Below are 26,245 nucleotides of genomic sequence, written 5' to 3'. Positions count from 1 at the left end.
GAGCTTCTGGAGTTGTTGAAGAGCAAAGGCAGCAGCGTGAGGCTGAGCAGCATCCTTCATCCTGCTGCTCTTTTAAATTTTAAAGCAAAATGCCTTAGCATGGAGGGCTAAGCTTCAAACAGTGGCTCAAAAAAACCTCTCAAAGCCTTAAATCTTCACAGTTTAGTTTAATTATCAACTCACCTTCCTGCCAGGTAAGAAGCCTAAAACATTTTTAAAAGAAAAAGCTGAAAGATTCAAGGTTAGGAAAGTTTATTAAAGGAGTCCAAGACAGACAGCAGATGGATGCTGTTTATTGGTTCTGCCCATCACATCTGAGTTACAGGTGTAAAAGTCACACAAACTGCAAGTATAAACATGTAAAACAATACAAAAATAAATGGAAAGGTAATTTTTATATTTACTGAATCAAGTTGTGTAATAAATACGAGAGGCAAAAAGCTTCAATCACACCGTTCAGTTTAACTGAAGTTACAGTAGTGTTTGTAAATACACGTTTTTAACTTAAAGTTGCAAATATTAAAGCATTGAGAACTAGTATAAAAGTGAATTTTGGCACATTGTAAAGTGAGAAGTGTTACATTAGCATCCGACCCTTGTGTAGAAGTGAAGCAATTTCTCACTAACCTTCTGAGGTACAGCTTTAAACAATCTAAAATTAGATCAACAACGTGGTTCTAACAACTCACAGTTTACAATTCACTCTACTAGTTACAATTTTTTCCCTTTTAAGAATACCCAAGTATTCCAGAGCTTATGTCTGTGCAAATTCAGAAAAAGTTTCAATTAAAATATAATCATTAAAAAAACCCAACTTATGAGGGAACTTTTACAAGCAACTTAAATCCTCCCTGCAATCAGGTGTTGTTGGTTTTTTTTGGTTTTTTTAGTGACTTGAAAAGGGTAAAACTGGATTAATACCAAATTTCACAGCTGAATATATAAAATACTCTTGAGATTGCAGAGCAGTTTCAAGTTGCAAACACGTTCCTCTCCTAAGCTGATCACATTTTTCTCCCTATAACTTCAGTAACTCCTGATCACACTCATTCTTGGTGAGGGGGATTTTAAAAAAAAAGAAAAAAAAAAAAAAAAAAAAAACACCACCACAAGCTGCTAACATGGAGGTCAGCAAAGCAGGGAAACCCCTTGAGGACTCTCAGCACTTCTTCACAACATCAGAAATGCCTGGACACAAAGTTATTCTTCCCAATTTTCAGAATTCAGCTAAAGAGAAAGGAACAGTTTAATGGCACTTTTCCTGTATCCAAACATTTGTGGTTTAGTTAGAAATGGTGCTTTTTTTTTTTTTCTTTTTTCTTTTTTCTTTAAGTTTTTCAGTAGCTAAAAAAAACCAAGGTTCAAAACTAGATCCTTACAAGTGTCTCAGTCCTCACCTCGACCTCAGGAGAGTGAGGAAACCAAGAAACCAGATTCCCCCACAGCTGGGGTTCCATACAGTATAAACATCTCTGACCAGAGTACAAAAGTTATCATCTTCTCCTAAAAAAAAAAAAGTGCTGCTGATTGTTAGAAATAACTCCAAAATAACCAGCAACTGCTATTAAACTATCAGCAGCATCAGGCATTTACACATTTTAGTCCTCAAAGAGTTTTCTTTTAAACAGTTTAACCTTTTGTGCTAATATCTTCACTAGGTTAATGTTAAGTCCTTTCACCAAAACTGTTTTTCCTTTAAAAACCAAAAAAAGAGGGTGCAATACAACCCGTGACAGCCATTTATTGTACACTTCAGGAATAAATGGTGTCATCTGCAAGGCACTACTAGTTTTAAAGGATACCACTGTCACAGTTTCACTATTTCACTAGAGTTTGTTGGGTTTGTTTTTTTTTTTTCCTCTTTTAAAGTCACAGTTAAAACCCAAAAGAAAGGAAAATTGAGGTAATCAAATCGTTTCAATACCAAAATATATTAAATTGAAATAGTACCAGTATGGTGAAAGGTCTTTATAATACACAGCTATTACCATATAGCATGCAGTACAGTATATAAGTATACTAGGCCTTTTTTCTCAGCTCTTCTGCTTCAGTTTTTAAGGAACAGCTCCATCTGCACAGCAGCAAGCCAAATTTTAATACTTATTTCTTTTTTTTTTTTTTGTTCCTGGGGACACCTCACTGGTAGCTCCAACACCAGCCCCATTTCAACATTTTTGGAGAGCTGCACAGGTCGGAGTTCTTAAAAAGAGAGATCAGCAGAGCCAAATCACCTACAGGATTTTCAGCTATTGTTCCATCAATTGCACTTAAATCTACTCTGTTATTAACTCACCAGCTGAGACAAGGTGTGGAAAACATCCTCCCTGTCCCAGCTGGGGTGTTTTTCCTGCCATGACACTGTCATCCCACTACTCTACCAGTATGGCTTTGCAGGTGAGATAATTGGGGCTGAAAAAGGAGCAATGTGGGTTTACACTAAGTTTCCTGGGTGAAGAAGAACCAGAGTTTTTCTCACCACCCTTTTTTCCTCTCCTTGCAGCCTTGCAAGCAGGATTTTCTACTCTAAAGAATCCTGCTCTGGTTAATAGTTTGATGCCAGTTCTAGTTCCAAACCAACTGGACTTAGTCTGTAAACACCTGCTAGCCCTAAATCCCCTGCCAGCTACATTTATTCTACCAGGCACTACAGTATATTAAGACTAAAATATAGCCATGCATAGATAAACTCACCAGCCTCACCACTCTGCTCTATACCTGGAACAGGGGTTTAGCCAAAAAAAAAAAAAAAAAATTTAAAAAAAAGCCTAAAAACACAAACTACCCGCTGGCTTGAACAGGATACAAGTAGTTTATAAAGTCTCGTGGTGTGCAAAATTAATAATAATAATAATAATAATGTCTTTAACTTCAGACAGCTTTTTAAATCTAGTAGGAAAGCTAATGAAACCTTAGCAACATCCATATCCCAGTCTGCAGCACCTGGAATTTTGCCTCTGAATGGTGAAAATACCAGAGCAGAGGCACCAAAGCAGCCAGGAGCATCGTGCACTGAAAATTGACCTCAAAGGTGTCTCAGGCTTATTGAAATTTCTGCTATTTCAGGTTCCAAAGGTAAAAAAAAAATATATTTCTGAGCTAAGGCGTGGAACTGTCTCCAGCCTTAGGGTGGATGGCAGGAGGTAAATCTTATTTTTCTGCCACTGAAAAGAGATAAGTTGGAAGCATTATAAGGCTACTGGAAGAAACTACTCCTTCAACTTCTTCCTGCTTTAGATACAGCTGACCAAGAGGAAGGTTCAAGTTGCATTCAAAGCTGTTCCTCTAGCAAAGAAATATGAAAAGAAAAACCTCCTCTTGGGCTTGTTTTACTTGACTAAACTCTGAACACTCCAACAATTCAAATAAGCCTCAATAATTACCATTAAGTAGCTACTAAGGTACCTTATAATCCTTCAGTCAGGGATCTCTGAAGTTTCACTTCAAGCTGTACTATATTAAGCTTCAGGACAAGCTGCCAGAATTCCTATTATGCTATAATTTAGTAACTATATAAAACCTGGTGTATCAGTTGAGTGAAACATTAGGGTGTGCAAATTTTCCTGACAGCTTCACTAACAAGTTCTTTTGCATTTCAAGTATATATTTCAACATTTTTTACCTTTGGAAGCAAGTAATTTTCTATGAAAAAGAATTCTTTAGTTAAAGAATCTCCTTTTTCTCTTGCTTTGCTTAGTTTTTAGCACTGCAGTAAGACTCCTTCAGAGCTAATCTAAGCACCAGCAAGTTGCAGATTACTGACATTCATGTTGTACATTTTCTAGAACCCCAATAACACTGGGAAGAAAACAAGATAACACCACTTATCTTGTTTCACCCTGAAATGCATAAACATCTTTTCTTTTCTTTGCAGATTCAAAGTGTGCAGAGGTTAGGAAACATGCTGGCCCCTCAGAAAAAAAGCAGAAAAAAAAAGTGGCCCCCCATTTCTCGCTTTGGGAACACCTCAAACAGCAGTAGGGTCAGGTATTTCTTGGAGTTTTTTTTACTTGTTCCCCCATTTCTCGCTTTGGGAACACCCTAAAAGCTGTAGGATTTGTTACTCTTCAGAGTTTTTTCTTTGTTCCCCCCTTTCTTGCTTTGGGAACACCTCAAACAGCAGTAGGGTCAGGTATTTCTTGGAGTTTTTTTATTTGTTCCCCCATTTCTCGCTTTGGGAACACCTTAACAGCTCTAGGATCAGTTACTCTTCAGAGTTTTTTGTTAATTGTTCCCCCATTTCTCACTTTAGAAACACAAACAGCAGTAGGGTCAGGTATTTCTTGGAGTTTTTTTTATTTGTTCCCCCATTTCTCGCTTTGGGAACACCCTAAAAGCTGTAGGATTTGTTACTCTTCAGAGTTTTTTATTTGTTCCCCCATTTCTCACTTTGGGAACACCCTAAAAGCTGTAGGATTTGTTACTCTTCAGAGTTTTTTATTTGTTCCCCCATTTCTCGCTTTGGGAACACCCTAAGAGCTACAGGATTAGTTATTCAGAGTTTTTTAATTGTTCCCCCACTTCTCGCTTTGGGAACACCCTAAAAACTGTAGAATTAGCTACTCCTCAGAGTTTTTTCTTAATTGTTCCCCCATTTCTCACTTTGGGAACACCTTAACAGCTCTAGGATTTGTTACTCTTAAATTTTTTTTAATTGTTCCCCCATTTCTCGCTTTGGGAACACCCTAAGAGCTACAGGATTAGTTATTCTTCAGTTTTTTAGTTGTTCCCCCATTTCTCACTTTGGGAACACCTTAACAGCTCTAGGATCAGTTACTCTTCAGAGTTTTTTGTTAATTGTTCCCTCATTTCTCACTTTGGGAACAATCTAAGAGCTGCAGCATTAGTTACTCTTCAGAGTTGTTTTCTTTGTTCCCCTATTTCTTGCTTTGGGAACACCCTAAAAGCTGTAGGATTTGTTACTCTTCAGAGTTTTTTCTTTGTTCCCCCATTTCTCACTTTGGGAACACCCCTAGGAGCAGTAGCATTAGGTACTCTTCAGAGTTTTTTGTTAATTGTTCCCCCATTTCTCGCTTTGGGAACACCTCAAACAGCAGTAGGGTCAGGTATTTCTTGGAGTTTTTTTATTTGTTCCCCCATTTCTCACTTTGGGAACACCCTAAGAACTGTAGGATTTGTTATTCTTCAGAGTTTTTTAATTGTTCCCCCATTTCTCACTTTAGGAACACCCTAAGAACTGTAGGATTTGTTATTCTTCAGAGTTTTTTAATTGTTCCCCCATTTCTCACTTTAGGAACACCCTAAGAACTGTAGGATTTGTTATTCTTCAGAGTTTTTTAATTGTTCCCCCATTTCTCACTTTAGGAACACTAACAGCAGTAGGGTTAGGTATTTTTTGGAGTTTTTTATTTGTTCCCCCATTTCTCACTTTGGGAACACCCCTAGGAGCAGTAGCATTAGTTACTCTTTAGAGTATTTTTTTAATTGTTCCCCCATTTCTCACTTTGGGAACACCTTCACAGCTCTAGGATCAGTTACTCTTCAGAGTTTTTTGTTAATTGTTCCCCCATTTCTCGCTTTGGGAACACCCTAAAATCTGTAGGATTAGCTACTCTTCAGAGTTGTTTTATTTGTTCCCCCATTTCTTGCTTTGGGAACACCTTAACAGCTCTAGGATTAGTTACTCTTCAGAGTTTTTTGTTAATTGTTCCCCCATTTCTCACTTTGGGAACACTAACAGCAGTAGGGTTAGGTTCTCCTCTGGGTTTTTTATTTTTCCCCCACTTCTCACTTTGGGAACACCCTAAGAGCAGAAGCATTAGTTACTCTTTAGAGTATTTTTTTAGTTGTTCCCCCATTTCTCACTTTGGGAACACCTTCACAGCTCTAGGATCAGTTACTCTTTAGAGTATTTTTGTTAATTGTTCCCCCATTTCTCACTTTGGGAACACCCCCAACCCCACTGCTCCTGGGTGACAAGTTCCAAGGGACATCCAGAGATGAAAGTGATGATCTGCACATGGACCAATTCCACAATTAGATTCTGCCCTGGCAGGAAAACACAGCTTTGCTTCTTTTCTTCTTATTAAAAAAGTTTCCACTACTAACCAGAGATTCCAGGTGATGCTTTTTTACAGTCTGGAATTAGGGTGAAGTGGAAGCAAAACCTGACAGTAGAAACAGCTAAGCAGTTACCACATTAAAATGCCAACCTTACAGGAATGATCTCTTAGTTTTAAAAGGAGTACTGAAAACTGACATTTCACTTAATTTTCTAGCAAGGACAAGAGCATTTTTGGTTACTGACAGTAGGTGGTTCAGAACTGCCCAGGATGCAGATGTTTATGTCTTCTGCTCAAAGAGATCATGGTACTCTTGTTCTTCTAATTCTCTGTTGTACTTCTCAATTTCCCTGTTGGCTTCTTCCAAGTAATCATTCATGAATTGGTCCATTACTGATTAAAAAAAAAAAAAACTAAGGAAGAATATTTGTGTAAATAAGAGTTCATTAGAAAAGAACGTAGAGGTTTGAAAGATGTGCCAGTTACTGCAAGCAGAAATTCAATATATTGCCTTCTGGGAGACCTGCAGTCAGACCTAACCACAATTACTCTGTATTACTGGGGAATTAAGGTGCTGGACAACAGACATTTCCTAATTATGAGGCAGAAAACAAGAAGAGCAGAACTACAGGAGGTCTGCAGAAGTTTACAGATATTTTGGGAAAGTTAAAAAAAAAACATTACAATCATGTAATGATTGTACCTGATCATTACAATACATGATTGTACATTGATTGATCAAGTACATTGATTATTGTACATGATCATTACAATAACCAACCAAAACCTGCCCAAAATTCAAATCATTCAGAAGTGGTTAACCAACCCCTGCACCTTTTATAGCCAAGCAAGATGGTGCTGGAGTTAAAGTCCCCTGAATATCCAAGTCCAGTCTTTAGGATATTTTCTGCCAATATTCCATGAGTAGGAGCTGGTTTAAACTTTTAAAGTTGTCCCAGAGAGCACAGACAAAAATTGTCTTATTTCAGTAGAGAATGAGAGAAACCACTTGGATTTTTGCAAAGTTTTTCAAAGTGAAAAGGAAGCTGGGAATAATAAAACCAAATTTGAAATTCTGATCATGAAACAGAGGCAATGAAAAGTTATGAAAATAAAAAAGAAGAGCAGGAACACACTGCAACGTTTGTATTGCTCTGGCATTTCTTGCCAAAGAGGAAAATACGATCAGGTTTAAATTTAAAAATAAAAATTAGTTCTGAAAAGTCATCCAGAGGACCCTACATGAGCTGTAGCTCATGTTCTGTAAAGTCACAGCAAACAGGGCCAGCAAGGACAAACCTGTATGAGCCACCCTTTAATAAATAAATCATATTGCTTGCTGGTATTAAGGTTTCACTCACTTAAAAGTGATTATGAAAAAATGCATCTCCACAGCTAATTCTGAACACCCCACTTGTATCCCTGCATTGCATCCCAGGAGGTTTTTTTCTTCTAGCAAGTTACAAAATGAGAGCAATCATTTCACATCAGCTTCACTGCAAAATACGTGGCAGAAAAAAGGATCCTGGAGTGAAACCTAAACCAACCCTGATTGTTTTTTCCTTGGGTGAGTACATGCACATGCATGCACACAAAATTACATTCATTTTGGAAGTTTTATCAGTCATGACCAGGCATTGAGAAGTATTACAGCACTATTTGGTTTGAAAAATATTTCTTTGACAAGCTGGGGTTCATAAATTATTCTCTGCATGAGCTCACATACAGCTTTGGGATTGTTTTGTTGTTTTTATTCTGCTTCTTAGATCCTATCTCTGAAAAAAATGCTTTAAATGGCAAGTAGCCACGCAGAGATTTGAGGAAAAAACTTTTCACTTACTACTCACTTACTATTCCTCCTGAAATTTGAACTGGCTCTTCCCTCTATCAGTGCTGACAGCCTACACCTAGGTTTGCATAGCCTGTTGCCTACCCTAAAACCTTCACCAAAAAAACCCAAAAAACCCAACAAAACAAGCACCCATTTTAAAGGATACATGGATGATAATCCATTTTGTCACCAAAAAAATTCACAAATTGAGTCCCATTGTAAAAATATCCAGCTGGAAGTGGATCCAAGTGGCGTTTCACCTGCAGGAAGGAAGCATCCACAGAGCATTAAACATCTACAAATGTTTAAACATCAAATAATTTCTTAGATAAAAGAAAAATTTCTTTCTGCTGAATTTAGCAGCCAGGGAGGAGAGGTGTAGCTCCTGGGATAAAGGAGTGTTCTGATCCAAACAGCCTGACAAATCCCATCCTTATGGAGCAGTGGGATTAGGTCCAGCCACACCAAACTCTTAGGAACCCAACTCCAGGACAGAAATTAACAATCCAAGGTAGTTGAGGAGGGCAGGATTAGGATCCTAATCCTAACTTGGTGTTCTGGTGACAACTTGCACAGCACAGAACACAATAAAAAGATGGGGAAAGATCATTACAATAACCAAAAGTCTATTCTTCTCCAACACCTCCTTCTTTTTCAGAGCTAAGACCAAGATTTGTGGATCAAATCCCTCCTGGACAGTCTCAGTTATGTTTTGAGCATAAAAAAACCCCACTAAGTGCCACAATAATTTAGTGCTTGTTATGGGAGGTGCTCAGTCAGATAAATGGATATTTAAGAAAATCAGCCAGAAGAAGGATTTGCTATTAATTCTTTCTACTTACATGAATATTCTTTATTTCCTGAAGGGTGAGCATTCCTCTGGTTTTCAGGGCTTTCCTCTGAGGTTTCTGTAGGGAGAATCAGACCTCAGTTTTATACTCAGTGGCAATGAGATATTACAAAAAAAAACCCACCAAAAAACAAGAAAACTCAGACAAGTTCTTTGTTGAAACCAGGGGCAAAGGCAGTGAAATCTCTGACCACATGCTCAAGCCCTCATTTTTAGAAGTGTGTGTTCCTATAATTAATTCCTAGAATTAATTATATTATTCAGAATTATTCAATTACACTAAGGGACTCACAACTATGCTCTGAAAACAAAAATCAAGTGATCTTACAGAAGGGACCATAAGAGATGACAGCTTTTGAAGGTATATTTAAATACAGCTCTGCTGGAAAAAGGAAAAAAAACCCCAAACCTGGCACACGAACAGAAAAAAAAATCTAGTTTTTTAGTCTGAGCTTTGTAATGAATTTCTTTCAGGCAGAATGTGGTAACAGCTCCAAAAACAGACTGAAAGAAACTTGTATTGCTTCTCACTCAGCTTTTTAGAGATATTATGCAAATCCTCAGCCATAAAGAAGTAAGAAAAAATAAGGAAAAAAAAGAAAAAAGAAAAAATAAGAAAAAAATAAGAAAAAATAAGAAAAAATAAGAAAAAATAAGAAAAAATAAGAAAAAATAAGAAAAAATAAGAAAAAATAAGAAAAAATAAGAAAAAATAAGAAAAAATAAATAAGAAGAAAGAAAGAAAGAAAGAAAGAAAGAAAGAAAGAAAGAAAGAAAGAAAGAAAAAAAGAAAAAGAAAAAAGAAAAAAGAAAAAAGAAAAAAGAAAAAAGAAAAAAGAAAAAAGAAAAAAGAAAAAAGAAAAAAGAAAAAAGAAAAAAGAAAAAAGAAAAAAGAAAAAAGAAAAAAGAAAAAAGAAAAAAGAAAAAAGAAAAAAGAAGAAAAAAGAGAAAAAGAAAAAAAGAAAGGAAAAAAAAGAAAAATTAAGAAAAAAGAAAAAATTTAAGAAAAATTAAGAAAAATTAAGAAAAATTAAGAAAAATTAAGAAAAATTAAGAAAAATTAAGAAAAATTAAGAAAAATTAAGAAAAATTAAGAAAAATTAAGAAAAATTAAGAAAAATTAAGAAAAATTAAGAAAAATTAAGAAAAATTATGAAGAAAAATTATGAAGAAAAATTATGAAGAAAAATTATGAAGAAAAATTATGAAGAAAAATTATGAAGAAAAATTATGAAGAAAAATTATGAAGAAAAATTATGAAGAAAAATTAAGAAGAAAAATTAAGAAGAAAAATTAAGAAGAAAAATTAAGAAGAAAAATTAAGAAGAAAAATTAAGAAGAAAAATTAAGAAGAAAAATTAAGAAGAAAAATTAAGAAGAAAAATTAAGAAGAAAAATTAAGAAGAAAAAATAAGAAGAAAAAATAAGAAAAAGGAAAAAAAAAATTAAAAAAAGAAAAAACCCAGCCTTTGAGGCTTCTTATGACATGAGTAGTCCCAGTTCCCTACTCCAACTTCCACTGCACAGCTCTGTAAGCCTTACCTAGCTGCACAACTGACAAATTAAGCAAGACAGAACAACAACAACAAACCCAACAAAACCAGCTCTCCCCTCCATTTCAGTGGATTACTTCCAAGGAGGTTTAATTTAGTGAATCAAAACAAGTTTGCAGCCCTCAGGTACTTCCAGAAGATTTATTCCACACCACACTTTTGGCAATCAAGTCCCAGCTAAATCCCCTTGTGTTTATTTTGGATCTATTCCATTTGCTCAAGTGTTTAAGAGCAGATCAATCCACATCTAAACTGCACCAGGTATTAAAACAACACCCAAATTACAGTGAGTTGCAAACTCTTAGAGCTCTGCCTGAAACACATTTATGCTGATGAGCATAATAAATAAAGGTAGAATAAATAATAATAATAAATAAAGGTAGAAGAGAAAGGAGATTTAATAAAAAAAAAAAAGAATACAAAGGTATCATCAAGTCGTTGGGATTTCTCCTTTTGTGATGAAATGCCAGAGAGCTCCCACTGAAAGGAAAGATGCCCACGGACCTGTTTTGCAGTTTCTCTGAGCCAGTCTTTTATCTCCTCTTCCTTCAGAGAGCAGCCAAGGAACACCAGGAAACACTCCTGCTGGCTGCTGCAATCTCTGTTATCACTTCTTGAATCAGGAGGACTTGGCCCCTCCTGAACAGGCACAAGGCTTAGGGAGTTGGATGATGTGTTGTGACAGACTTCAATCACTTTCTCAGAATCTAGAAGAAAGAATCAGACAATCACAGAACTGGCTGGGTTGGAAGGGACCTGAGAGCTCATCAAGTCCAACCCTTGCTCCACTCCCCCCGTGGTTCCCAGCCCATGGCACTGAGTGCCACATCCAGGCTCTTTTGAAATATCTCCAGGGATGGAGAATCCACCCCTTCCCTGGGCAGCCCATTCCAATGCCTGATCACCCTCTCCAGAAAGAAATTCTTTCTAATGTCCAACCTAAACCTCCCCTGGCACAACTTGAGACCTCTTGTGCCCTCTTGTCTTGCTGAGAGTTGCCTGGGAAAAGAGCCCAACCCCCCCCTGGCTCCAACCTCCTTTCAGGGAGTTGGAGAGAGTGATGAGGTCTCCCCTGAGCCTCCTCTTCTCCAGCCTCAACACCCCCAGCTCCCTCAGCCCTTCCTCCCAGGAATTCTGCTGGATCCCTTCCCAGCCTCCTTGCTCTTCTCTGGACCTGCTCCAGCACCTCAATCTCCTTCCTGAGCTGAGGGGCCCAGAACTGGACACAGGACTCAAGCTGTGGCCTCCCCAGGGCTGAGCACAGGGGCAGAATCCCTTCCCTGGACCTGCTGGCCACGCTCTTCCTGAGCCAGCCCAGGATGCCATTGGCCTTCTTGGCCACCTGGGCACACTGCTGCCTCCTCTTCAGCTTCCTGTCAATCCAGACTCCCAGCTCCCTTTCTGCCACTCTATGCCCAGCCTGGAGCTCCCCATGGGGTTGTTGTGGCCAAAGTGCAGGACCCGGCACTTGGAATGTTGAACCTCATCCCCTTGGGATCAGCCCAACTCTCCAGTCTGTCCAGGTCCCTCTGCAGAGCCCTCCTGCCTTCCAGCTGATCCACACTCCCCCCAGCTTAGTGTCAGCTGTGAATTTGCTGATGATGGACTCAATCCCCTCATCTAAATCATCACTAAAGATATTAAACAGAAGTGGGAAACAGAAGAAAGAAGGGTCCTGAGAAGTGCTCACCTCATTTAAAAGCCAAGCTTTGGTGTTAGGAAAAAAAAACAAGTTTTCAAATGCAACCACGAGACAATCCTCAAGCCGTGATGTGCCCTTACCTGAAAACTTCACTTTGCCCATGATGTGATAAATGTTTCCAGAAAAAGGACTTGGCTTGAGCAATGACTTAATTGCTGTTTGAAAGAGAAGACAACCAGATGAGCTCAATTACTGCTCTTCCCTTTGCTGGAGCTTCTGCTCAGACCTAGGCTACAGGTCTCTAATCCACATCCTAGTGCTTCAGGGGAAAAAGAAGCACTAGAGCTTCCCCAGAGCCCCACTACATAACATTTCTAGATGTTCTCATTTCTTTGCTATGGGGGAGGTGGGAATAACATGTGTTTGGCACAAGGAAAGCTTACAGTGGGTGTGGAAAGTAAAAAGTTGCTCCTTACCACTGTTTTGCTAAGGAAAGAAGGAAAGGCATGATTATATCTCTACTCTTGAAGCCTACCAGAGTTGAGCCTATTTTCTAGTAACTACAAAGAATTATTTGGCATAAAAAAAGTAGAAGCTGATGGTCACTGACATACTGGGCTTCCCCACTACTAAATAAAATTAATACAATAATAAGCAAAGATATGAAGAAAAAAGGCTTGGTATCTAGAAACCAAAAATTAAATCAGATTTTCACCCGAACAAAATCATGGATTAATTTTCAGGCCCACATGCTAAAGAAGATAATTTACTGTAGTTTAAAGAAGGAAAGCTGAATTTTCAATTCAAAAGTTTACTTCAGCAGTAATTAAATAATTGTGCTACATCAGTGCCTTGCTCTGCTCCTCCATATTTCAAACCTGGGTTTAAATCAGGCAAAGCTCCTTTGTACCTTTGCATTTGGCCACAAATCGAGTTTTTTCGAGAGGACGATTAAACCAGACACAGATCTGCACCATGGGAGGGAAGACAGACCCAGCTCTGTATTTGCCTTCATACCTTGAGACAAAAACCAAACACACACCTTCAAGCTAGAGAAAACACTCAGCTTTGTGCTTTTCATCTACCAAACTTCTTAAAAGGAACATTTAAGAAAATATATTATTAAAAGGAGAAGAAAAATACAAAGTATTCTTCCCTGAGACACCCAGGAAAATGTGGTATTAATAGTTTTGGGATGTTTAAAGCCCTCAGGACTCTTTTTGATGATTTTTCCTGCTGAAACCTTTCTATTTTTGCTTACATTCTATCAGCAGACTGTGCTTGCATCCTATCATCAAACAAATTAACAGCTGTCCAAAAGTTTTAATTACTTTTTTTTCCTGCTTTCTCTCTACTTCTGGCTCCACGCAAGCCCCAAGCAGCTCTGACATCTTCAAGTTTTGTGCCAGTTTGCTGTATTGCATCCAATTTAGAGTAAGAATTATGAATAAAAACTTAAGCACACATTCAGGGCTGGAAAGGTATGGTAAATAAATCATGTTTCCAGCACTATAAACCCAAGTAGAGAACAGTCAGCCAGGAGTTATAGTGGCTGACAGGTTTATGTTTTCTGCCAAATAGGTGCAGTACAGATAACTGCAACAAGATGTGTAAAGAACCATGAAAAAAAAACCAAACAAACCCTCAGTATTAAATGAAAAGCTTGGTACCATGTATTTCTGTGCCCTTGGCCTCTGCCAAGACTGTCAATAAGGTTCCTGGGTTTTATGAATAATTGTTCTGCTAATAGTGAGACTGACATAGCAAGTTCATTCCAGTGAGGCTGAATAGCTGTCAGAATGAAATTACTCCAGTCATTATTGACCTCACCCATCCCAAGCCTTCCCAGCTTATTCCCAGAGGGTTCTTTTTCTATTCTTCTGAAAAGCAACAGTAATCTTGCCAGTGATTTACATGGTGTCCAGAAAAGGAGCCTTTTCCCCATAAAAGGCCAGCAGTCGTGTATCTGCTAAGAATACTCATCAGCTCTCTTTTAAATATGATTTACAAATCTATTGACTGTTCCAAATGAGTAGTTAAAAAAAAAAAAAAAAAAAAAAAGTTAGTGAGACTTCTTAATCTGCAAGTTAATTAGAAAAAGGGTTTTAATACTTCTCAGTCAAGATACTTGCCAGCCAGGATACATTAAATATCGAGCTCTCATCATCTGAGGATTTGAAAAACTGCTTTCTGAGAGAATTAATTCAATATCCTCGTTCCTATAAAGAGATAAAGATGAAGATGTTTCATTTTTAAGTTCAATAAAGTGGCCACTATCTGTATGCTACTTACATAAAGCAGAATGTGTTAGTCACAGTAAAATTAAGAGTATTTTTCCCTTGGTATGACAGTAACTAAAGTTATATTCTTCAAACAAAACCATCATTTCCTAATGCCAGTATTTATAGGACAATAAAGGGATAAATTCCCTTTCCATGAGAGGCAATTAAGAAAAAAAATCTGCATCTCCTTTGTATCAGTTACCAAAGTAAAACAGGAGAAGAGGAATTTCTAAGTGGATGTGTCCCATCTGCCAGGAGTGACAGACACAGGGCAGTGTTTAACTTCACCTGGTCACCACTCCATTTTCTGCCAGGATGAAGGCAACAGCAGGATTTGCAGCTCGGATAAGGCTCTGGAGTTGCATCAGGAGTGGATGCTTCTGCTCTGTAGCATGGCTTGTGAAAATCACATTACTCACTAACCCTGTGTAAGGAAATCAGAGGAGAGCTTAGAAAAATCAGGTATGCAACAGTGACAAATGAACAATCAATAACATCAGAGCTCCTCTTATTTTCCTTCCCTGTCACTAAACTAAAATTATTCAGGAAAAAAAAAAAAAAGCCCCAAAAGCAACAAACCCAACAACAAAAACAAAAATCAAGGAACCTTTCATCTTTTGCCCAGCCAGCAAAACCCCAGAAGTCCAACTAACTTCACACATGACCCCTGTGGAATAAACCAAGGCAGAATTATTGTTAACTCTTGATTTTGCAACTGGGAGCCCAGAAGTCCCAACCTGGAGGCCAAGAGGAAGGCTTCATCCTGCAGGAGCCAACTTTCTGCAGGCAGTGACTCAAGGGGCAAGAGGCAAGATGTTGTAATCTCTGGGTTCTTAGGATTTAGTGAAAACAATCTTAAAAAATAAAAAAAAATTAAAACCATGAGCCTGCCATGAGTCCCTCAAGATGACTCAACTAATGAGGAAGGGCTGCCTTGCCAAAACACAGCTCTCCCAGGTCAAGGCATTTTTCTTCCAATTAGAGAGGGTATGGAACAGAAGCCACTTAAGACTCAAATAATCAAAAGAATCAATTAATTGAAAGAATAAATTTATATGATAATGGATTTGTGAAGGATTAGTTTAATAAAAAATGCTAACTTTTAAAGCATCGTGGCAAATTTAATGGGTAGAAAGATAAGCTAAGTGGCTAAAAATCAGTATTTTGGACTCTTAGTTGCCACTTCCAAAACAAGAAAAGGGTTTGGGGCTTGGATTTTTTTGCCTCTGCTTTAAAGAAAGACCCTAAAATGGTGTTCAGACAGCAAATGTGAACCCACAAGGCATCAAAAGAGATAACAGAGAAAAAACATAGATTAACTAATTGTCCAGAGCCCAAATTCTCAGCAAAAGTGTCACAAGAAAATCAATTCCTTTTCCAGACTTATTTGTATCCCTTCACTTTGCACCTGGTGCCACCAACTGCACTAAAGAAAGAGTAATTCTTAGGAAAAAAAAAAAAAACTTTCCAAGACTTGAAGATGACAACAGAATCTTCACATTCAGGCTGTTGTCTTGCCAGGGATAAGACAGGTTTGACATTAAATCATAAATTAAAATAATTAAATAATAACCAAGCACTGCTCCTGCAGACATCTCTGAGGGCAATCAGAAAGCACCCAGGAGTGATCAGAGCTGTCGAGCCCTGGGCACTGGGAAGGATCTGACCAAGGGAAAGGTGAGGTGACATATTACACTTCTTATCCCACTGGTTTCACTGGTTTCACTCTGCTTCCCAATTCTATCCAGAAGCCATTTACACCAGAATATATCCCAGTTCCTCAAGGAGACTGACTCCTTAGGGTGTCAATCTTGTCCAGAAGGTGTGAGGATGCTCAGGATGTGCAGCTCATTTCAGACACTTTCCTGTAACTACAGCTACAATGTAAGAGCCAGGATGGATTTCCCCTGCCCCCACCTCATCACTATTTAAAGCAGAACATGTCATGAAGCTCACAGCATCTCCTCCACCCTGGTGAGACCCCTCTACACTGCTGGGTCTGGTTCTGGGGTGTCCAGCACCAGTACATGGAGGTGTTGGAGCAAAGGAAGACACAGAGATAAGGAAGATGGGGGTGATATTTTTCAGCTGAGAAAATCAGACTAGAAAAATCAGACTAGATATCAGGAAGAAATGTTTACAGTGAGGGTGACAAAACCCTGGCTGCCCAGAAAGGTGGGAGATGCCCCATCCCTGGAAACATCCCAGGTCAGGGCTCTGAGCAATCCAGTTGGAGATGTCCCTGCTCACTGCAGGGGGTGGGACTGGATGACCTTTCAAGGTCCCTTCCCAGCCAAACCATGCTGTGATTCTATAATCTGCTGCCTCCAGTTACTCCTGATCTTTACAGAAGTCTTTTAAACACATTTATTCTTGCAGAGGGTTCTCTACCACGTTTCTGGGTGCATTATGCCACATGCTCCTGGTCACTGTTCCTTGCATCACTGACCCTTTCAAGCCAGAATTTTTATAATAGCTCAAGCAAATTCCCATCATTAGTATTTCTCTCTCTCTTTTTTTTTTTTTTTTTTTTAATCCCCCACAGAAATTTCCATTCCAGTTCCAGAAACACCTCAGTTTTCTCCATCACACAGTTGTTCTTGAGAGAGGAAAGGGGGGGGAAGGACTCTTAGAAATTTAAGTCACATGCATGCTTGAAATTACTGTGTAAGAACATGCAATTAACATGAAAAGAATAAGCTAATCAACAACCAGCACATTGTGGGTGTGCTACATGCAGTGGTTTGGATTTTTTGCTTAATATCCCCAAACTTGATAGTGATTTAAAAGTCAAGTTTAATTAAAAACATAGCTATCCTTGGCACAGAACAAGAAAAAGGCTGCAGAATATAAATGCTGTGGAGTGAGAGGCACTGTATGCCTTGGAGAGAAGAAGTAGCTGCTAAGGACTAAGTTGGCAATGCTTGAAGTTAAGAAAGTGTCCTGGTTTGGGCCAGGATAAAGGGGATTTTCTGCCTTGTACTTTTGCTTCCAGCTCAGTCTCCTGTAAGCAGCTGCATTTGCTGAAATTCACAGCAAGTTTCTCAGGCAGTTTCTGCTCCTAGGACTGATCCCACTCCATGGTTACAGTTCCAGCCAGAGCCTGCTGTGCAGAGCCAAGGAACTGCTCAGCTCTGAGGAACATTTCACCCTCCAGAAGGGATAAAGAGGTCCCACCTGCAGCCTCCTTTGGGGAGGAAGGGACAAGAGAGATGCCAGAACTGACCAAACAGAGGATTCCATCCCATACACCTCATCCTCAGGATAAATCTGAGGGATCACAACAGTCAAACCCCTTCCTCCATCCCCTTCTCCTGTCCTTGTGTGGTTTGGCATCCTGGGAGGATTCCATCCCTTCCTCTGCCTCTGCTCCTGATCCATCCCAGCCTGAATCTGTGTGTTCCTGCCTCCAGCTCCCAACTGCTCCTGACCCCAGGATTCCAGCCTGGACTTTCCCAGGGCTGCCCTGCAGCCTCGGGGGTGACCTGAGAGTTATTGGGGGAGAAGGAACGTGGGATCAATTTTCCTGTATATTTGTATAGATTTAGTCATTTTTCCTATTTATCATTCCTGTTTCATTACAGCTGTGTAGTTTAGTTTCCAACCCATCAGTCTCTCTCCCTTTTTCTCTCTCCTTTCTTTATCAGGCAGGAGAGAGAGATTAATACAGAGTTTAATTGCCAGGCCAGTGTTAAACCCTGAGAGAAAGAAATTCAAGGATTAAAACATCCAGCAAATCAGAAACCTGGGTGTCTTCTCTCATGCTCCTCACCCGTTGTTCTCCATCAATCTCTGCTTCATTTGTGCTTGTCTGAGTGGAACAGCTTTGGGGCAGTACCTGTCATTCCTTTTTGCAAACTCCCACACAGCTTCAGAGGTAGCAGAAAACTGCTGGGAGCCTGGGGAATCTGCAAGCTTTGGCTCTGCACACACCTCTACAGAAAAATCCTGTAGGTACCAGTACTGCACGAAAATTGGCCCTGTGATAGCAAGCAGCAGAGCATGATACTGAGCTGACTGACAGGCAGAATACATCCAGAATTAAAATTAGCTTGCTGAGAACTGGGAGATGCCTGCAAAGCTTTACACCTCCACTTCTTGCCTCCCAAGTCCTAAGAATTTGGACTTTTTCTATTTGAATTGTCACTGCCACCTCTTTCTGTTGCATTTTGAAGACCTCCCAGTTCTGTTTAATTCTTTATTAATACTCCCACCTAACAGTAAAAAAAAAAAACCAAATATTGCAGCCAGGGGAATAGCACCTTCAAAAGAAGCAGTAAAAAAATAGAGATGAAAAATATGTAAGCTTTACAAAAATCATGGATCCCAAACATACAATGGGCATATTTAACAACAGTGATGTCTTAAACTATAAGACAAGAGATGCCAACGTGTCCTTAGACCAGTAAGGTGTCAGCTGACAGAATTAAAAATAGAAAAAAATAGAGAGGAATATTTGGAAGGAGTGATACAAAAGGAGATCAGAGCACACAGATGGTGGCAAGATTATTTTTTTTCAAGTTTAAGTGATGCATGCAAGGGGATGAGCAAACAAAACTCTTGATGTTGCTTATCCTGCTCCAAGTTTTATCAGTTCTCTCTGATCTTCCCCCTTTTCTGGTAGCCTGGGGGCTTTCTGAGCAGAAAGTGTCACTCAGGTAAATGGTGTCAGGTTGCTGACCTGCACAGGTACCCTGACATTATAGAAAAAGCCATAAAAAAGAAGAGACCTGGAAAGCAGCAGCTTTGTGCTAACCCTACTCTGTCCCAAAATCTGCAAGATAATTATGTGATCAATGTAAGCATCCAAAAGTCTAATTAAAACCTACTTGTATATATATATATTTACACTTTCTTATATCCTCATTACAATTATCTGTATCACCCCCAGTCTTGTCCCACTGATGCTACAGGAAGAGAAATAAATCCACTGGTGGTGTATGACAAAAAAAAAAAAAAAAAATAGGACAAATGTGTCTGAAACTGAATGTCTCATTAAATATTGCTGTTGCTGAGCCAGAAATGAATTCTCAATTATGCAAAGTAATTTCTCTGCTAGAGATGTGATACAATTCTCTGATTGTCTGGAAAGTGTAAGGGTGTACCACATCTCAGTTCAAAGCATACTTTTCCTCTTCAAACTCTTGTACATAAAAATTGCCTCTATTCATACGAAACAATTTGCTTCACACAAACAGACCTCTGGGCCATCTAATGTCACATTTTGTATCTGAAAAGTACATGACAAAACCTTGCAACATGCAGAAATAATTCACTGCCAGAAGAACATTCTTCTAACCTCTGGTATTTTTCCTTCTTTCAGTGTTTGGACCATAGAAAATTTAGCTGTGCTTGTCCTAAGCATTTTTTAGTGCTTTTGAGAACAATGACAAATTCTCACCCAAACAGGTCTGTACAAAGACACTTGAAAAGAAAAAAAATAAAGCTTTGGGTGTTGGTTTTTTGTGTTTTTTTAAAATCCTGTCATAAAAGACAAAGGCATGCTTGCACTCTTAGCTTCTCAGCAGTTATTAATGCTTTATTATATTTTTAATTTTGACATTCTCCTTTTACCCATGGCTTTAATCATGGCTTTTTATTGCTCACTTCCCCAATCCGTAGCTCCAGCATTTTTCTCCAAATAAGATTAAAATACTGACTTATATAAAAGCACCTACATACTTTCCAGCTTGTTCACAACTTCCTACTTTGGAGTTCTTTTGAATCTCAATCTTTTGAGTTCTTTTAGATTTCATTTTTTTGGTCTCCCTTGACACGACCAAGAAAGAGGTGGCATAATTCCAGCAGCAAAACAGAGCACTACAGCCTAAATAGCCCCAAGAAAAGTGCAGCATCCTTTTGACAACTGCTTTTAAGTCATTACAAACACAAAAAAACCTCCTACATTGCTGCAGTTCACCTGGGAAGAGAGCAGGGTAAGAGCAGAAAGTCACAGTGCAGTAATTCCAATTTTAAGTCCAATCGTGACTTAAAAATTATAATCTCAGCTGTCACTTCTCTACCCAAGTTCAGGCAGAGCTTATAGCCTGCCTAAAAATAAGATTATCTGACTGATAAAAAGCTGAAAAATAAAGATTATCTGACTGAAATGATCTGTTTTTATATAAACACATATCCCATGTACTGGTCTTACCAGAGAACTCTTAAACATCACTGTAAGGATGCTGTAGCTGAAGTTACTTCTGCTCTTGGAACTTAAATAATTTATTTGATTTGATAGCCATTTACACCAACAGCTGCTCTGAATTCCAAATCTGACAAGGAGGATGATGTATTTCAGAGTCAGGATATAAAAGGGAATATACAGGTAAGAAACAGTTCTTTTGCAATTGAGATTTTTTTTGTCTGCTGCTCTGTCACATGAACCCTGCCAGGATCCTCCACACTGCCTTAAGAAGAGGAAAATGAGGTAATTAAATGATCTTTCCCTTTCAAAAATAGAAGAGGGGAGAGGTCCATTTCCTCATGCTTCCCCAAAAGAGGAAATAAGCCAAATCTAATCCATTTTTCTCCTAGATTAACAACAACAATTACAACAGTCAAAGATAAGCAGTTCAACTCATGGTTTTAGGAAGCTCATCCTACAGATGAGGGTAACCAGAATGCACCATCCTACCTGGTCTCACATCTTTAGAAGGCACCACTGGTGTTTAAAAATGTAGGCAGAGACATTGCCTGTTCTACACTGATGGTTCTGACCCAAGGTCTCCATCCTGATCCTTTTCCTACAAGCATTTGCAGTGTATTTATTTGGTGACTCAACTACTTGTTCTGTGTAACCCAAAGTCAAGAAAAGTGGCACATACCTTGTGAACACTGGTCCAAAAACTTGGGAAACAGAAGCCTAAAAAAAAAAAAAAAAATCAAAAAAAAAAAAAAAAAAATCAGAGGTTTGTGTATCAAGAATGGATATTATTTAATAAAGCATCTACATTTATTTAGACACCCTCAGCTGGAGTCTTACTCTTCAAACCATTTAATGCTTCCTTTTCTCAGTCCATGTAACTGGAACATTCCTCTAGGGTCTGTCTGTCAGTTCTTCCCCCAAAATTAGTTTTGTAGTTTATTTTAGTACTTTAAGGGATGTAAGAGCTAATGCCCACTACACAATCTATTCTGTATTCTAGGAAATCAGAAAGGCTTCAAGATTACTTTAATCCCCATTTAAGCAACCAGAATTTGAGGCTTTCCCTAAAAATCTGGGCCCCCAAAACATGGTGAGGTCTTCATGGAAAGACTGCATGAACATAATGCTTCTGTACAACCTGTACCAATTTCTGCCATTGTGTTGGACAAGCTACAATTATTTTTGTGAGCTTTATCCTGTCCACAAAAGCTCCAGAGACACTACTTTAATTCTTGCCCTCCAACTACCTCTCCCCTGCCATGGCTTCAATACAGGGCAGACCTTCAACCTGAGAGCTGCATCTCTACAGTACTCAGCTTTCAAAGACAAGAAATGGTTTTGAATTTCCTAACAGCAAAACTTTCAAGTCAGACATTAAAAAAATAAAAATAATAATTTAAAAAATTATTAAAAATAATAATAATAATAAAAATTAAAAAAATCACTCTTCTCGATTCACACAGGGAAACTGCCAACAATTCTCCACTAAAAGATTTTTTCAGTGGCAGTGCATGGCTTCTTGGTAAGTTCTTATCAGGAGAAACTTCAAAGAGAGACACAAATAGTCCAGAGCAGAGGCTAAGCCTCTTCCTTCAATTGCTCCTGCAGTTCAGGAGCCAAACAATGTTAGCAAAGGACTGCAGGCAACTGCTGCTATAAATACTGCTCAGTACCATGACCAGGAACATGGTAAGTTTAAAAAAAAAAACCCAACAAAACAAGTAGGAATGCAACTTGTTCTTTCCCTAAGTACAGGAAAGACAAGTTGAAGCAGCACTCCACCATCTGCTCACCAATATTTTATGGAGTCTTTATTATTTATTGACAAGCTTTGTCATGGAGACAAGAAGCAGCAGGAAGGTAACATCTACTTACTGACTACTGCAAAGCACAAGAAGCTTGTTGGGGTTTTAAAAATAGCTGGGAATTTTAAGGAATGATTGGGCAGTTCACCTCTAAGCTATGATGCAATTTTATCACAAAGAGCAGTGCCACGAACTCTGAAAGTTGGAGCTGCTTTAACTTTTTTTTTAATCAAATCAGCTGCAAAGCGTAATTGCAAAATTTTATTATCATAATTTATTATCACAAACAGCTCCATGTTTGGTGAGGTGTGGAGCACTCACACATACTATGAAACAGCAACCATACCACAGTATTTTAAAATGTCAGCAACTTGGCTTTGCTGCTGTTTCCTCCCCACCCTGCCTCTGCTGTAACCCAGGATATCAGATTTTAATACTTGCAGTGCTTTTGCTTCCGTGCTTTGTCATTCTCTTCAACTAACTCTGGGCTTCCTTCCCATAAGTTCTGTATTTAAAACCCCTAAGGTCTTTCTTTAACACCCAAAAGCAGTGGCACAATCAATAACCCCACCTGAGATGCACGTCTCAATTTTGAGTTATGCTTATAAAAAGTTGGTAAGAAAAGGAATGATTAAAGAAGCAGAAAAAAAAGACAGCTCACTGTCCAGATTTTACAAGGTCCTGGGCCAGAGTATATGTATTTAAGCATTTTATTTAGATATATATACTTATATATAGATAATATATATATGTACTTATATATTTAAGCATTAAGTATTTGTTTATACTTCCACAAGCTCAACTTTTATCAGTATTCCATATAATTATATACACCAAGCATCATCATTAGAAACCAAACAGCCCTTAGCACTTCAAGGTTCAACCAAAATTAATCACCTAGCAGCTTGATGACTTTTAAGACAGCTCAATAGCATTGAACCACCACAGAGCTCTAATTATAAAGAGATATCATAAACTTACACCTCTATTTTCATACAAACAAAAAAATTTTCAAGCATACCTGTGTTCCATATAGCAACTCAGGGGCTCCACACAAGTATTAACTGCTCCAATGATGAAAGAAGACTTGACATCTGGGTCAGGATGAGTCTGCAGAGCCTGTACAACATCAATAACATCAGTATACCTGCAAGAAAACAAAAGGAAATAGAGTTTCAGAGAAACAGAATGACATATTTCAACATCTAGTAAATCAATTGCTGGCAAGAAAGTTGGATCCCTACAAAAGGCAACCAAAATTCTTACAAAGCTGCTCAAGCCTTGACATCACCAGAGTGCAAGTAACATTGGCAATAAATTATTTACAGCTACAGAAAAAAAGCAGTATAAGCTTTGCCCTGAAGAACTGAAAAGCTTTCTGGAAGCACAAAAAGCATAACAAATACAAGCATTTTAGGTAAAGCATCTTAAGCACAAAGTTTGATTCAAGTAAAGAAAATAATCTAACTCCTCTGACTTTTATCAGGCATTCCAATTTAAGCATTCTTCTGGAACTAACACTTCCAATTTTTTTTATCAGCACTCCACACAATGCTGCATTATACTCCTTTACAATAGCAAAGTTGAAGTGAACCTGAGTTTTTATTGGAGATGTTGATTTCTCAGCCAGTTACAATTTCTTGCAGAGCTTTACTGTCAGTTATAAAGGTGATGGATTATTTAGAGAACTTCTGCTACTTTAGAACTGTCTGTACCAACACAGAACTACCCAGAAAGAATGGAAAACTTAGAATTAGCCATTCCTGAAGCCAGTATCAGTTATTTTGTACATCACTGGATTCTAAACCCCCCCGACTTGAAGAAAAAAAATTACAATAATCTGAAATTAACGTGAAAAAAAAAAAAAAAAGGAGAAAGGAGAAAGGAGAAAGGAGAAAGGAGAAAGGAGAAAGGAGAAAGGAGAAAGGAGAAAGGAGAAAGGAGAAAGGAGAAAGGAGAAAGGAGAAAGGAGAAAGGAGAAAGGAGAAAGGAGAAAGGAGAAAGGAGAAAGGAGAAAGGAGAAAGGAGAAAGGAGAAAGGAGAAAGGAGAAAGGAGAAAGGAAAAAGGAGAAAGGAAAAAGGAAAAAGGAAAAAGGAAAAAGGAAAAAAGGAAAAAGGAAAAAGGAAAAAAGGAAAAAAGGAAAAAAGGAAAAAAGGAAAAAAGGAAAAAAGGAAAAAAGGAAAAAAGGAAAAAAGGAAAAAGAAAAAAGAAAAAAGAAAAAAGAAAAAAGAAAAAAGAAGAAAAAGGAAAAAAGAAAAAAGAAGAAAAAAGAAAAAAGAAGAAAAAAGAAAAAAGAAAAAAGAAAAAAGAAAAAAGAAAAAAGAAAAAAGAAAAAAGAAAAAAGAAAAAAGAAAAAAGAAAAAAGAAAAAAGAAAAAAGAAAAAAGAAGAAAAAAGAAAAAAGAAAAAAGAAAAAAGAAAGAAGAAAGAAGAAAAAAGAAAGAAGAAAAAAAGAAAAAAGAAAAAAGAAAAAAGAAAAAAGAAAAAAGAAAAAAGAAAAAAGAAAAAAGAAAAAAGAAAAAAGAAAAAAGAAAAAAGAAAAAAGAAAAAAGAAAAAAGAAAAAAGAAAAAAGAAAAAAGAAAAAAGAAAAAAGAAAAAAGAAAAAAGAAAAAAGAAAAAAGAAAAAAGAAAAAAGAAAAAAGAAAAAAGAAAAAAGAAGAAAAAAGAAAAAAGAAAAAAGAAAAAAGAGAAAAGAGAAAAGAAAAGCTTTTTAGAATTATGTCAGTACCTCCCTGAAGATACCTTATGTTACCTGCTTCTGACTCAGAAAAGAGAGGGCAAACATTCTGCAGCTGATGCTTGACAAAGTGCCACCCATCAGATGGAAATGTCAGACACAGACAGCTCCATCTTCACTGTTCCCCCACAAAATCCTGGCACCCATTCAAAACCTCTTCATCAGTTTGACTTCCATCTCTCCTGTTGTCTGGAATGAAAAGGTCTATTTCTGACAGCAAGGGGTCAGAATTTTTCTGAGCCCTTCATTCTCAACTTGAGACTCACACCAGAGAAGAAATGGTGAGCAAAAACTGCCCCAGCTCACACACACGTCTCACTGCTTCTCTTTCTTCAGATCTTTCATCACAGTTGGGACTTTGAAAGTTTGCATCACAGTTTTTGGAGCTAATGCTGCTGAATCAAAGCAAGGGCTACCAGAAATGCACAGACAAAGGAAGCATCTGTGCACAAAAAGGAATTAAATACTTAGGGAAAAAAGCAAAGCTTGATTCTTCTCTAGTGCAGTCGTTCTCTGTTTAAAAAATTCAGTAAGAGTCACTGGGGCAGAATCTGGTTGGAGGTGTGTGACCAGTGGAGTCCCTCAGGGGTCGGTACTGGAACCAGTGTTGTTCAATATCTTCATCAACAACTTGGATGAGGGCATAGAATGTACCCTCAGCAAGTTTGCTGATGACACTAAGCTGGGAGGAGTGGCTGACACACCAGAAGGCTGTGCTGCCATTCAGAGAGACTTAGACAGGCTGGAGAGTTGGGCAGGGAGGAACATGATGGAATTCAACAAGGGGAAGTGTAGAGTTTTGCATTTGGGGAAGAACAACACGATGTCCCAGTATAGGTTGGGGGCTGAGCTGCTGGAGAGCAGTGGAGGTGAAAGAGACCTGGGGGTCCTGGTAGACAAGAAGATGCCCATGAGCCAGCAATGTGCCCTTGTGGCCAAGAAGGCCAATGGCATCCTGGGCTGGCTCAGGAACAGCGTGGCCAGCAGGTCCAGGGAAGGGATTCTGCCCCTGTGCTCAGCCCTGGGGAGGCCACAGCTTGAGTCCTGTGTCCAGTTCTGGGCCCCTCAGCTCAGGAAGGAGATTGAGGTGCTGGAGCAGGTCCAGAGAAGAGCAAGGAGGCTGGGAAGGGATCCAGCACAAGTCCTGTGAGGAAGAAGATGCCCATGAGCCAGCAATGTGCCCTTGTGGCCAAGAAGGCCAATGGCATCCTGGGGTGCATTAGAAAGGGGGTGGTTAGTAGGTCAAGAGAGGTTCTCCTCCCCCTCTATTCTGCACTGGTGAGGCCACACCTGGAGTATTGTGTCCAGTTCTGGGCCCCTCAGTTCAAGAAGGACAGGGAAGTGCTTGAAAGAGTCCAGCGCAGAGCTACTGAGAT

At 38.5% G+C, this 26,245-nt stretch overlaps 1 protein-coding gene and 1 long non-coding RNA gene across 7 annotated transcripts in view; one reads left to right on the top strand and one right to left on the bottom strand.

Annotated features, from left to right (window-relative positions):
- Positions 1–255: 255 nt before the first annotated feature.
- On the top strand, positions 256–5,619 carry LOC139800319 (uncharacterized). Of its 6 annotated transcripts, none has more exons than XR_011727703.1 (3): positions 256–4,069; positions 4,287–4,429; positions 4,499–5,619. It is a non-coding gene; the product is annotated as an uncharacterized lncRNA (long non-coding RNA). The 6 variants fall into 6 exon arrangements; XR_011727702.1 differs by having other exon boundaries at positions 256–4,285; positions 4,358–4,429; XR_011727700.1 differs by having other exon boundaries at positions 256–4,429; positions 4,499–4,928; positions 5,000–5,619.
- DNAAF9 (dynein axonemal assembly factor 9) overlaps positions 5,517–26,245 on the bottom strand; it is a 77,263-nt gene continuing 56,534 nt past the window's right edge. Inside the window, exons 28-37 of the mRNA XM_071753149.1 lie at positions 23,153–23,278; positions 21,006–21,043; positions 14,467–14,602; positions 14,029–14,115; positions 12,807–12,913; positions 12,037–12,111; positions 10,759–10,961; positions 8,694–8,759; positions 8,018–8,111; positions 5,517–6,413 (exon numbers count right to left, since the gene is read on the bottom strand). Of these exons, the coding sequence (XP_071609250.1) occupies positions 6,301–6,413; positions 8,018–8,111; positions 8,694–8,759; positions 10,759–10,961; positions 12,037–12,111; positions 12,807–12,913; positions 14,029–14,115; positions 14,467–14,602; positions 21,006–21,043; positions 23,153–23,278 (1,045 nt within the window). The 3' untranslated portion in view covers positions 5,517–6,300. The remainder of the gene's footprint in view (positions 6,414–8,017; positions 8,112–8,693; positions 8,760–10,758; positions 10,962–12,036; positions 12,112–12,806; positions 12,914–14,028; positions 14,116–14,466; positions 14,603–21,005; positions 21,044–23,152; positions 23,279–26,245) is intronic.

This window comes from Heliangelus exortis, chromosome 10 (assembly GCF_036169615.1).
Source record: "Heliangelus exortis chromosome 10, bHelExo1.hap1, whole genome shotgun sequence".
Lineage (NCBI taxonomy): Eukaryota > Metazoa > Chordata > Aves > Apodiformes > Trochilidae > Heliangelus > Heliangelus exortis.
The sequence above is the reverse complement of the archived record's forward strand: the minus strand, read 5'-3'. Positions and strand labels throughout refer to the sequence as shown.